Source organism: Pungitius pungitius, chromosome 3, assembly GCF_949316345.1.
Source record: "Pungitius pungitius chromosome 3, fPunPun2.1, whole genome shotgun sequence".
Lineage (NCBI taxonomy): Eukaryota > Metazoa > Chordata > Actinopteri > Perciformes > Gasterosteidae > Pungitius > Pungitius pungitius.
This window is the reverse complement of record NC_084902.1, coordinates 5197666-5211677: the sequence shown is the minus strand read 5'-3', so window position 1 is coordinate 5211677 and position 14012 is coordinate 5197666. Positions and strand designations below refer to the sequence as shown.

Below are 14012 nucleotides of genomic sequence, written 5' to 3'. Positions count from 1 at the left end.
TGCAGCAACATGAAAGAGAGATGTGTTCCGAGGTTGAATACGTGGTAGTTGAGGGAATCTTGATGTTGTGGACTCTCCAACGAGGTATATGAAGTTCTGTAGGGCACAGAGTAAAATACTTCCTATATTTTTTGAATCAGTTGAATCATTACACTCCATGTAAATGTACACAGTGTATGCCCATAAATGCATCTAATTGTGAAAGAGAAGTCAAGAAAACAAAAGGGAGAAAGACTAAAAGAATCTTCCGGGTTGATAATGTTCATAAAAATGTAGCAGGGCCACAACCTTGGCAAGAGAAGCACACATCCAGTCAAAGTCGAGACAGAGGCATTACAACACAGTTTAACAATGTCTTGTGAACCAGAAGGGCAGCATGCAAATGGAGTAGGATCTACCCATAAGTCTCATGTGCAGTATGGTGACATCCCAACGTGGCAGATGTCCCATCTGCCGCCACCTTTCTATCGGTTACTCTTCAGTAACGGCAGTTCCAGAAAGAAACTCACTCCGAAACTCAATTCTTTCAGAATAATACATGTGTGTGCACGGCAGTGTATGCGTGTAGTAAAACGGTAGCTAATGCAAAAACATTTGACACAGAGAAATGAAGAGCAGTATACTGTAAGTCCAGCAACACAAAGCTACAGCTTTGTCATTATTTTTAATGATCATCTGCATGCTACATTTAGGGCTTCCTGATTTTTTTATAACACCCCACAGCAAATGAAATCCCCAAATAACATCCCATTTGTCTATTTCTGTCTTTAAACTGAGACAAGATGAGTTTTTACGACGAGTTAAAAATAGAACGATTATATTTATGCTACAGTCGAGTATACTATAATCTGCCTAGAGGATAGCCATAGGATAACTTTCATGTTGTACTTTTGGAAATACCGTAGCTCATTGCTCAGAGAAAAGCCCTTTCAGGTGTCAAGGAAAATTGTCTTAAATAAATAAAAACACAAGCATACAGCAGCGAAGGCAACGAAACAGACCTATTTCACACATTCTCCTTCATTCCTTCTCTCTGCCGCTCTACTTCAGTACAAGATGAATTGCTACGGAGTGCATCCCTTCTATATGGGTCTTGAGACCACTGCTGATGCTCACGGTGTGCTGCTACTAAACAGCAATGCCATGGGTAAGAGAAACAAACACACATGCACAAAGGCACACGTGTGTCTTGAATGATCACTTCTCATGTTTACTTTTGTATATTGACGTACCGCTCAGTAATACACACAGGTATCCATGTCTCACTTGTCATTCATTCTGTGCCCACATCCTTCTAAAATGACTTCATATCGATCTTGTCTCTTAACTGTCTTCATTAAAAAGTGACAGAAAAAAAAAATGTGCATGAGTCACACACAGAAAGTGTGCGGATACTGAGCACACACACACACACACACACATTAAGTGGTGTGAATGTCTTTATGTCCAGATGTGAGTTTCCAGCCTACTCCTGCTTTAACCTACCGGACAGTTGGAGGCATCCTGGACTTCTTTATGGTCCTGGGACCTACGCCTGAGATGGTGGTGCAGGAGTACACTGCTGTAAGTCTTCTTCAACTTTCTGTGTATTTGTGTGCATTTTTGTGTTCTTTTGCACCCATGTGTGTGGGTTTTGTGTCTGGCCCCGGGCCGCTGCTGATGGACTGCAGCAGCTGGGAGTTCCTTGCTTCATTGCGCTCTCTCATTTAGCCTATCTAAACACACACACACACTCGCACACACACACACACACACACACAAACAAACACTCAACGCCACACCGTTTTCCTACGAAACAACTTTTTCTCTGCTGAACTGTTTTGACATCCTTGTTTGTTTTTCTTCTTAACAGCTTATTGGACGACCTGTTCTACCTGCCTATTGGTCCCTTGGATTCCAACTCTGTCGCTATGGTTACGCCAATGATAAGGAGATAGCTGATCTATACAAAGATATGAGGGCAGCAGGCATACCCTATGTAAGTTATTGGGGATGAACCTTCCCTTTCCTTCGTATCTCAGCTTTATCAGTGAATCAATAATTATAACAGATTTCTATTTTTATTTAGAAGGAATCCCAACATTCAACATCAAAATGTGCATTTCCTTTTTCCTGACCTGCTGACACCAGCATTGCTTTCTGTAAATGTTATAAATATTTGTTAATTCAATCAAACTACAGTGACATAGTGTACCATGTTTCCTGTTGTGCAGAGACAAAAAAGGCTCAGAATTTAAAATTTGGCACCATTTTCATCTTCCGCAGGATGTGCAGTATGGAGACATTGACTACATGGAACGTCAGCTGGACTTTGTTCTGAACCCTAAGTTTGATGGACTTCCCGCCCTAGTTGACGAAATGAGAGGAGAGGGCATGAGGTTCATTTTCATTCTGGTAATACAAGAAAGTATATATATATTTTATTTGCCCAAGGATCAGCAATCCTTATGGCAATTGAACCCTATTAACCCTGTTATATTATACAACGTTATTTAACTAATTATCTGGCCTCTGTTCTACTAAATGCAAAACAATGGTGTGCCTTTAATTCCAGGATCCAGCCATCTCTGGGAATGAGACAAGTTACCCTGCCTTTGAGAGGGGAATAGCAAGCAATGTTTTCATCAAATGGCCCCAACACCTCGGTGATGGAATTGTTTGGGGGAAGGTGAGAGGCAATGGAAGGCCAAACAAACAAAAACTGTGTATTCATTATTAAGAGAGATCGATACCAACAGACATGTTAATATTTTTTAAAGGTCTGGCCAGATTACCCCAATGTCACAGTAGATGAGTCTCTGGACTGGGATACCCAAGTCGAGGTACAATTTTTTTTTATTCATCTCTTCGAAACATCACTTAAGCTCCTGAGATTCCTTTGTGTTGTTGACTTTTCGCCACTTCTTTTCCCGCCGGATGTCCTATTAACAGCTATACAGGTCGTACGCCGCGTTCCCAGACTTCTTCCGTCAAACCACAGCAGAATGGTGGCAAATGGAAATAAAGGATTTCTATGATAAAATAAAGTTCGATGGCATCTGGATTGTGAGTGACTGGAAAGATGGCAATTAGATGAAATTACAATATTACCTCATTTTGCATGATTTTATTTTCACCTTGTTTTCATGTACACTTGTGTCGTCTCCAGGACATGAATGAGCCGGCCAGTTTTGTCCACGGCACAGTTGGAGAGAAATGTCTTGGTAATCCACTTCTCGAGAACCCTCCATATATGCCACGTAAGTCCCATATGATTCTGCATATATATTCATATATTTATTTTTATTATCCCTGTGTAACTACATTATTAAGCTAGTTAAGTCAAGTTGACGTAAGGAGGATGCATTTAACACATTATTTGTGGGTTTTTTTGTGACTTTTCACCTAAAGCCCTGGAGTCTAAACATCGTGGCTTAAACCACAAAACTCTGTGCATGAACAGCGAGCAGATACTCAGTGACGGAAAAAAGGTCAGGCACTACGACGTGCACAACATTTATGGCTGGTCCCACACAAAGCCCACCTACAAGTGAGTGATGTTTCCATCGTTGCCTTTTCTTCTGTCTTTTATAATTTAGTTCAGTATTTGTTGGTTTACTTCATAAAAATCATAAAATCCCCAGAAAGAGGGCAAGTTAAATACATTGTTGGGAATAAGTATGTAACAAAATGGCCATTTGATCCAAAACAGAAATGTTTTGGGAGTATATTTTAAACACCACGAATAGGACACATCATCTTATTTCAGCTTCAGCCCAACTGCTTTAGCGTCTGAACTGTCTTGTCCTTTGCTGCAGAATTCAAAAATGATAATAAATCGGCTTATTTGTATCAAGATGTGTTTACTTTAGTAGAAGAAACTTTTAATAATTGATGTTGGAGTGCTTGACTGACTGGTTTCTCTTTGTAGCGCCCTGCTGAGTGTGACGGGTAAACGAGGCATAGTGGTGACCAGGTCCACTTATCCGTCCAGTGGAAAATGGGCTGGACATTGGCTGGGAGACAACTATTCAAGCTGGGACCAGCTATACAAATCCATTATAGGTAAATATCTGCATACACTGTAAACCTTTTGCACACTTATTATAGGAGTTAGATGTAATCACCTCCACTGGTTTCAAACTGTGCAACATAGAAAAGGAACTTTCATTTGGCTTAACTCCCTATTTCCCATTGTTTTACAGGCATGATGGAGTTCAGTCTGTTCGGCATTTCTTACGTGAGTATCTCACCTTGGATTTGACAAGACATAATCTTATTACTGTGACCTTCCCCACTTTAAATAGATTACAGCAGCCTGAGTGATGTTACATTGTTTGCAGGACCGTTGCATCAAAGGATGTCTTGGGATAAAATGTGTGCTATGACATTACAAGCTCCACCCCAAACCGAGAAGCTAAACGCTAGTCCGTCATGACTTGTAAAAACTTTAACATAAATTTGTATTCTGCACTACTGTGACCTTCCTAGTTTGGCCCACTGCCTTTTTGTGTTTAGTTCAGTCTCTCTCTCTCTCTCTCTCTCCCCATCACATGCCGTCCTTCTACGGTGTCTCATCTCCTCAGTGCATCTAATAATAATCGTAATCTGACACCTCATCGATCCCAATATGGTAAATCATTCGTGTGCCCCAGCCAGCTCGAGGGTCAGACACACGACATCGCTCACACTCGCAGTGTCGCACCCAAGGACACACAGGAAATTTGATGCTTGCAACAAAAGCAGAGTGACCAGCGGCATAAGTTTAGACAGTCCAGGATGTGCAGTTCCACTTGAGCCCAAGGGGTCGCGGGTCACGCATATACGGGAGGCCCTCAAACAGTGTGTTGGGTGGAAAGCGGGCCTTTGGACTAAGAAGATCTCTTCTGAAGTGCCATTTGTCCTACATGCCTCCAAAAAATTTTTTATTTATTTTTGGCAGAAAAGTTTTAAATATCAATTAAATCATCTTTATAGTCACTCCTGCACCTCGGTGCTCATCCTTTTACCCACATCTCTCTCCACGCGCACACACACACACACACACACACACACACACACAGAGACATGCTAACACTTTTTTGTCTGCCCGTCTTTTTCAGACTGGGGCCGACATTTGTGGGTTCTTCAACGCTGCCGAGTATGAGATGTGTCTTCGCTGGATGCAGCTGGGAGCCTTCTATCCGTACTCACGAAACCACAATGGCAAGGGTAACGAGGTGGGCAACTCAAGTCAGATGTATTCACCTACCCCCAAACTACTAATATTTAAACTTATTTGTGGCTGCGTGTTTCATTCTGATATGGAGCCATATTTGATTGAATGCTTTAAAGCTTGCTCTATTTAAACTTTAAAAAGTTATTTAAAATGTATTACTTAGTTAAGAAATGTTTTCGGGCGTTTGCAATAATGCTGGGAATTAGGATGTTAATAATGTTGAGGAGCCTTGAAATTCAGATTTTCTTTTTCTGCCGTACAATGACAACAGTAGACAAATGGCATCTGCAAGACCGAGGATAGGAGGATGTCACTATGATTGGCATTCTGTATTCTGTTCTTTCAAGTGGTATTATAGTGTTGCTAATAATCTAATGTACATATAGAAAAAACACACACGGTCCGTAAAAATTGAAGGTCGTAACGAATTAGCGAACACAGAACGACTGATCCACTCCACATATTCAGCTTTCACAAAGTGGGAGAGCTGTTTGCCCTTGCTCTAAATGATGGTAGGTAGGTAGGTGGTCACTGAAGAGATGACCATACCGCTGCGCTAGCTGTCATGTTCTCGTGCTCTGAAAATAGAGGGTATATTTGTGGTGAATATAACCTACAAAAAAACAATTACCACCTGTCTTATCGTCTGTAAAAACAAACCCAAAATGTATCCAAAGCGACTTACAATAAATCCATTTCCACCGTAGAGATACAAACTCAGAAGAACAAGTAACAAGAAAGTACAATTTTCATCAAATAAGCAGTTTCAAAATGTTATGGATAAGTGCAATTTTAAGTACAAGTAGGTGCTACGATTTGTTAGTGCTACAGCTTGTTAGGTCCCAAGTACCCAGGTCTCTCTTGATCTGCATCTGACCTCCACAAACACACAAAAAGATAGACCTGGTTGGTGGTGGAGTGTCGGTGGCATTCATTCCGGCGGTAACCTTTAAGAGCGTTGGAACACATCTGAAAAATCCAATAATGCCCGTCCGGACATCGATCCCACCGGGCGAACTTTCTCTGCACCGGTGTCTGCGATACCAGACAGGACACCGTTGTGTTTGTGTGTGCATGCATGTGTTTCTCAGTGGGGTGGGGATGTAATTGAATTCTCAAGGTGATCTGGGCACCACTGCACACCACCTAACCTCCTCTCCATACTCACACATACACCGTGTGATTCCAATCATTCCATAATGGCTTGCAAATAGGGGTTTAAACATGGAGGAAATTGACATGGGGGAAAAAACGCCCACAAAGACACGGCAGCCGAGGGCTGCACATGAATGTTTGAGAGTCAAAAAGTAAGATGAATAGACCCGAATTGGCGAGAGGGGAGTAAAGGTGTTTAGAGAAACAATAGGATCAAGAGGTGAAACAATGGGGAGGAAAAAAACAGATTATAGGAGGCGTTGAGAGGTTCACAGGTAACGAAACAAAGACAGAAAAAGAATATTTGGTGTAAAACAGTCCGAGAGAGAAACAAGATGCTAATTTAGCGAGTTAAATGGAGCAGACAAAGGGAAGTGACAGGGAAAAGAAAGCTGGGACGCGGCTGAGTGAGAGAGGACGGCGGTTGGTAATTGGAGTAAAACAAACACACAAAGCGGGACTGTGAGACGGGAGACAATGAGATCAAGGTCAGCTTAAGTCGTCTTTAAAAATATATTATTTTCCCCGTTCAGCCACATAAAATCCCCATTCATCAGACAGTTAGTGACTGTGAATTCTGCTTTGAAAAAATATTTGACAGCAAAGTATTAACACCCCAAACCAAACCAGAGGGTCAGAAACAGCGGCGAGAGAAAGAGGGAGGAGTGTTTTTGCAGACTCATTCCCGGAGCTTTGTTACGTCTATTGTCTCTTTGCCCTCAGACAACTCTTAATGTCGACCTTGAGACCATTCCACCGCGCCAGCAATATGCTGAAATGTCCACAGTGGCGTCAGAACAATGCAAAATTAATCATACAAGACATAAACGCTCAGACAATAGTTCAGGAGCGGACTCGTATTGAGCTGCGAGTATTGATGTTAACCAGAAGGGACGTACTATTGTTCATCTCTGTTTTATTTTTAAGATGTTTGCTCCACAGTGCAAAACAGAAACCGAAAGCGTTGGCGAGTCGGGCTGAGGGACTAGATTCCAGACGGATAAATCTCTAGATAGGATATGCACAGGAGAGAAAAGACGAAAAACGCATACATAAGCATATCTGTATAATCAGTGTGCGTCACAGGGCCCTTTGCCACTATCGATGTGACCATGAATTATGTGAATTCATAAAATGGATTCTCTGTCGGCTTCTCACTCTTCAGCACTCCCATCTAACATCTTTTCATCAAATCCCGCGGTCCACTAATGAAAAGTCTACCTCGAGGGCCCGACACGCGGTCGCATAATTGCCAAGTCATGTAAGATTTGTCTGACTGAATATTTGGAAGATTATCCCGTTGGAGATTTTACTCTTCCTACATGTAGACAGCTTTACACCGAAATAATCTGGGCGTGCATGCTGGACTAGAATTATTTCAGATTATTTCAAATTAAGAACACAATGTCCATCGCTGAAAACAGTAAAATATCAGTATTTCCTGGCCTTTAGGGTTTGTGGAGACGAGTATCGCCCTCATCAATCTATTTTCACATAACACAAATACAACTACCAACAAAGAGGGTTCTCTCTTACCCTGTCAGATTATCACCAGGTTTGTACACTGCATATACAGTAGACTGGGGCTTATTCATCAGGTGTCACAACAAGGTCAGAATGTGACCATAATGCATTGTCCTTCACTTATTAACTTGATGTTTTAAGATTTGTATTGTTTGTCGTTTTCCCTTCCTGAATAGCTCAGCAGGCTAAATCTACGCTAAACTGGTTCTCTCTTCCTACTGCCCACTGGGCATTGAATATCTACTGGCAACACACATACAGAGAGGAATGTCTTAATGAATTACACTTGAAAATAACCCAACCTGACACAGCATGAAGCTTCACAAACCCGCCCAAAGCCGGTCTTGGTGCCTTGTCTCATCCGGCTTGGGTGGGAAGGCTTAATTGTGTCTACATTACATTGAGTATATTTGTTTACTCGAACTGTGAAATCAAAATGAGCTCATAATACCTTTTATTTATTCAAACTTACAATGATTATGATGATTGCTTTCCCGGTGAATACATCTTATCCAAAGACGTGGGGGGTGCAAATGAGCGTTGATGAAAAGGGAGACGGGTAGAATAACTCCTGAGTTTCCAGGTAATTACAATCTTTCATCCGAAAATGAAATGATAATCTGGTAAACTCCTTGGGTCATAGGATAATGGAAATCCTCTGTGTTCAACCGCGTGCTGTTGGGCCTGTATTTAGTAACCACTGGGCTACAGTTAATAACTATTATCAAATCTGACCTTGTCAAATTGCACCTGCGAAGGGAAATGCCTGTCACTTGTATTGCTCTCGGTGAGGACTGATGGTATATTTATTCTTACATTGGAAGACAGAAGACAAATACACACAGATTCATCCTTTACTGCCACAGTGTGAAATCCACAAACACACACACACACACACACGCACAGTGATATGCATATGAAGCAGAAACCAAGACAATTACACACACACACATACCCATACGCGTATATCAAGGGGAGAAGCATATGCTGATGACAGGCTTCAGTCTCCTCCTCAGTGTGTGTGTGTGTGTGTGTGTGTGTACTTGACCAGATTGATGATTCTCGGCGCTATAATTCTAGAAAATGAGCAAATGCATTTAGTGAGGCCCGTTACTACAAAATGTCAGCACACGGTGTCCTCTCCTTCTGTCCTGGTCTCTTTGCGGTCCGTCATACAGGTTGGCAATTAAACATTTGGCATATGCCAGTACGATGTGCGGAACAATAAGTTGGGCATCATTTATCAGTGTAAATGCACGCAGGCCAATTGACTTTAGACTATAGACTAGACTGCTACAGGCTATCTCGTGTCAGCCTCTCTTCACCTTGTAAAACGCATTTTCAACCTGTTGTTAAATTCAAACCAGAAAGCATCAACACATAAAGATAAATAAACCAGAGTGTGCAATGTACATTTATTCCATGGATGTATGTTAAAGTGATTGATGCTTTTTCCTCTGTCTGTGCTTGTCAAATCAACCATCTATTGAAGCAGTGAATTGTTTTCCTCAAAAAGTGAGCTGCAAGTAATTAAACTTAGTGGATGTTTTTGACTTTTTCCATTTGGCGTTTCCCTAAAACCGATGCTCAACTGATTCTCAACATTGGTAGTGTTTTTTCAAATGTACTAGTACCTTCTGGGTTCTTTAGGACAGTGCAGCAGGTACTTTCTCTTTTTAAAGAGTTATGCATGATAAATAAAATCAATATAGGCACCTCTAATAATTTTAATAAAATACATTTGTGGTTGAAATTAATAATAACAGAAAAGCAGCTGAAAGGAATGAACAACAAGTGGCAAAGAGGCTTCTTTGTGTAGGCTTTAATTCCTAGAAAAATGTTTTACACACTGTAGGGACAGCGGGGCTGAAGAAATATTTTGAGGGGTTTAAGGGGTAAAATCACTGAATTAGGGGATCCCCCAATAAACTTTCATGTTTATTGAATTATGGGTTTAGAGTCTAGAATCTCTAGTCAGCATTAGCAGTAATGTCTTTGTTCACATTTTGGTTAATTTGTCTAATCACCATTTTTACATTATTTTTCCCTCAGAGGCAGGATCCTGTCGCTTGGGGTCCTGAATTCTCTAATGCGTCCCGGGACGTCCTGAACATCCGTTACAGCCTGCTGCCCTACCTGTACACGCTGATGTATGAGGCTCATGTCAAAGGAAGCACAGTGGTCCGACCACTCTTGCACGAGTAAGCACGGACATCTTTTCTTCTTTATCCAAGGCTCAGCCATCAAATCATGAAGTTATTATCTGGATGGATTTTTCTTCCTTATTTACTGCCAAGATAACCTGATATATGACTATTATATATTACGTGATAGCAGCCAGACAAGACAAAACATTTAAGTAGAGCCCTAACACTTTTTCAGCTAAATTGTTTTAATCCTCATCTTTATTTTCAACTTGCTCTTATAGCCTCCCATATCAGTTACAAATGTTACGTTCAATTTGTGAGTGTGGGATGGTTCTAAAAATATTTATAGACATAGCATGGAGGTGGAACCGGTGCCTTTGGTGACTTTTCTCCTGAAACATCTTGAAAGGTTTGGAAGAAAAATAAGTGTCGTCTCTGCCCCTGAAAGTGCCATTAAGCGGCCCTTAAGCAAGGCATTTTTCCATTTCAATTCTAGTGAGACGGATAACATAGAGCGCAGCTATTCTTTGAAGCGCCCATGTGTGAATGTGAGGAACTGTATGACAAGAAAAACATATTCATTCATTTTAAGAGACTCTTATAAAGTCGCAGATGGTATTTAAGGAGCTGGCAGGGCGAGTCTGGCAGGGATCTTTGGCTTGCATCTTCAAACCATTGAAATCTGAATGAGTACTTGAGTTTTCGTCTGTGCCGAGGACACAAGACAGAGTGCCACTAACGGTCTGGTCTGGTGACATCTGTGTGTCACAGGTTTGTGAATGATAAAGCCACGTGGGACATCTACAAGCAGTTCCTCTGGGGACCGGCCCTTCTCATAACCCCTGCTCTTGACCCGGTAAACGCACCAACTCACACAGCTCTTTTGCCTTAATATAGACATCACACGTGCAACTTTTCAATCATTTCGGGGATATATGTCAGTCGATTTCCTGGCCCTGTGTTTCTCTCTGATTTGGTTGGGCTTGTTCTTTTGATTGAATATCTTTATGATTGACAGGGAGTCACGAGCGTGAATGGCTATGTTCCTGACGCACGCTGGTACGACTTCCACACGGTGAGTCCGAGTCCGGAGCAGCCCAAAAGCCCAAAAGTCTATTGTCAAATGTGTTGCACAATGAAGTACCCTGCTGAAACGACACATAACATTGAAGATTAATGAAAGCATCTGTTGTTGAAAGAGATCCTATTTAATTATTAGTGTGGATGAAATAACAATGCATGACATATGACTTTAGGTCTGAGCATTGTATCTAAATCCTGCTTCAATGAGCTGCTTTACGTCTAAAAAAAAACTAAGGCAAGACTGGAGAAGCGGCCCAGAGCATATGAACACAAACACAACTGACATTTGATGACATAATCACAGACTTACTGCGCAACAACTGCAGAAGGCGCCTTGATGACAAACTGCCAATCACACTGTTTCCTTCTAGCAAGCGGACTCCCCTTCTGTTAGAACAGAGCCAAACACAACTGGAGAAACAGCCTTCTGAACTTGGTGAACCTCCATTAAACGTGTCCTTTAGGCGCACAGAGAGGTGTAAACTGTTAGAGAAGAGACGGGTGTAAAATACTGTAATAAATTTGGAAAGAATTCTTTGGAGATGTAATTGAAGGACTGTTATGTTTCAGATGTATTTTACTGCATGCTTTGTGATTTACCGGCACACGAATGCCAGTTCCACACAAAGTTCAAGTTTAAAAAAATGAATCAAAGTTAAATTACTGAGCAAGGCGAGGCGAAGGCAAATATATTTGTACAGCACATTTTAACAACACGGATTGAAAGTGCTTCACATAAACATTTACAAAAAACACACATTAAAACAATAACTATACAAAATACCAATCATATTCATATTATTTTATTCAAATGGAATCAATGCTGCTTTCATTAGGCCAAGGACGTTGGATTGCGCCGCTCTATGCTCAGCATGCCCACACCTTTGGAACATATCAACCTTCATATCCGGGGTGGATATATCTTACCTTTGCAGAAACCAGAGAACACAACATTTTACAGGTAAGTGTGCGCGCAGCATGGCCGATGACACACACAACTACAAATCAGCCTCCTGTGTTACTTAGTGTGAGGCGTGTGTGTGTGTCTGTGTGTGTGGGGGGGGTGGGTTTCCATTTATGTGTAACCACCATTTACAAAGGTGAGATCAGGTGGATCCCCCCAGTAGAAATGTTAATTCATTGGTCCTCAGCAGTAGGTATAAATAGATGTCGTCCTGTAGCGATCTGCCTTTAACTCTTTCTGCCCATTCCGTCTCAGTCGGAAGAATCCTTTAGGACTGATCGTTGCCCTTGACGACACCGGAGCTGCCAGCGGATCGTTTTTCTGGGATGATGGAGAAGGGATAGGTGAGTGAAAGGTCACACTCGAACACCCTCTGCCCAGTGGCCCCTGTCAGTAATCAAATCAAAGTAACGCATAGACACCTTTTAAAAGCTGATTCCAGTTCACGTCAATTATTTACTGCTTTCAGGTGCCCGTTGCTATAGACTTAACTACTGAAAATCCTCAATGCTCTGTGAGGAAAAATTGTACCATAGTTGACCTTGCAAAGCAGCTGGTGGTACTTAAAATCACACACAGACACATTCAAAGTTAATTAATAAACAGTTTAACAATATAACATTTTAATTATGACAGTTGGTGTGCAGATAAAAAGGCGTGAAGGTGCTGCCACACATCCTGGCTCAAGTGGCCTTATCAAATAAAGCACATGCCAAGTGAAAGATTAAACAGTTTAAGTTCTTAAGTAACCCGAATGCGTGTAGTTAAACAGAGTAAAGGCTGTAATGTGTGCTGTGCATTCGTTAAAGATGTGAGGGTTGAAAGATGAAGCAGAATGGAGGGGAAGAGAATCCAGTACAGTCTTAAACATCCTCTCACTGTCACCTACGGCAACAGCAACGACACTACCGAAAAATGTTCACGTTTAGAGTGTTCAGTTGTATTTGCATTAGTTCTTGACGACTAAATCTCATAAAGGCGTTTGCAAAGGCACCTGCAGTTACTGCGTTTTCAAAATGAATTTCTTTTTTGACTTACTGAGATACACACCCTTCCTCCCTCGCTCCCCCCCCCCCCCCCTGCGCAGCGTGCCCCTGTTAGTCGAGTCCGCTCCGCCTCTCGCTGCAGCGCCTGCTCACCTGCCTGCTCTCTGCTCTTCTTGCACTACATGTTTGACTTTCACTTCCACGGGGTGAGCTGTGCACTCTGTGCGCTATCGATGGAGCCCCAGCCTCTGTTCCATGCGACGCTTTAACGATTCAGCCTTTCATACAGCATCTCTCTCTCTCTCTCTCTCTCTCTCTCTCTCCACAGACACAGTGGAGAAAAAAGAATATCTACTGACCTCCTTCACGGCAGCATCCGTAAGTTCAAAGATCCAACGACATGTCACGTCCATTCTGTCCTATCTGTTCTTATTGGTCCTCATGCACTGAGGCTGGACAATGAGCACACGTTTACCATGTAACAGTGGAGGCCACAGGTTCACCGTTGGAAGCCGTTAGCGCAGAATTTATTCAAAACTCTTAAGGTGGAGATTTCAATTTCAGCTAAAAGTAGAGTCCATCCAGCCTCATTAAACTTGAATTCATAAAGACTTGAAGAAATGATATTCCACGGTGTGTAACACAACTGAAACTGTGAGGTTGTGGAGATAATTACTGTGATTGTATTGTTGTGTCCTCCTTCTTGCTTGTTCGGCACACACCTGGAGTCCAGGTGGTTGGAGCGGAGAAGCTGTGGCTGTGGTTATGCAGCTCGCAGAGCGTTTCTCGTACTTTTTTGGCATGAAATTGCACTTAATTATCCGCCAGTACGAGATACCTCTTATCGCGAACACAAAGAGCACGGTGTGGTTCCACTAAAGCAAGAACATTGATTTCAAATTGTTTGTTGTACTTACTTTGTCACTTGTTTCCTACAAATGTTTCCTTCAGAATAT

General features: G+C 41.9%; 1 protein-coding gene across 1 annotated transcript in view; it reads left to right on the top strand.

The window, feature by feature from the left end:
* si (sucrase-isomaltase) overlaps positions 1-14012 on the top strand; it is a 51839-nt gene that overhangs the window by 33782 nt on the left and 4045 nt on the right. Inside the window, exons 29-46 of the mRNA XM_037463803.2 lie at positions 1051-1147; positions 1451-1563; positions 1853-1978; positions 2266-2394; positions 2555-2668; positions 2760-2822; positions 2932-3045; positions 3149-3239; positions 3391-3529; positions 3911-4044; positions 4185-4219; positions 5082-5198; positions 9929-10077; positions 10795-10879; positions 11042-11098; positions 11943-12067; positions 12326-12414; positions 13385-13434. Coding sequence (XP_037319700.2) covers positions 1051-1147; positions 1451-1563; positions 1853-1978; positions 2266-2394; positions 2555-2668; positions 2760-2822; positions 2932-3045; positions 3149-3239; positions 3391-3529; positions 3911-4044; positions 4185-4219; positions 5082-5198; positions 9929-10077; positions 10795-10879; positions 11042-11098; positions 11943-12067; positions 12326-12414; positions 13385-13434 — 1827 coding nt within the window. The remainder of the gene's footprint in view (positions 1-1050; positions 1148-1450; positions 1564-1852; positions 1979-2265; positions 2395-2554; positions 2669-2759; positions 2823-2931; positions 3046-3148; positions 3240-3390; positions 3530-3910; positions 4045-4184; positions 4220-5081; positions 5199-9928; positions 10078-10794; positions 10880-11041; positions 11099-11942; positions 12068-12325; positions 12415-13384; positions 13435-14012) is intronic.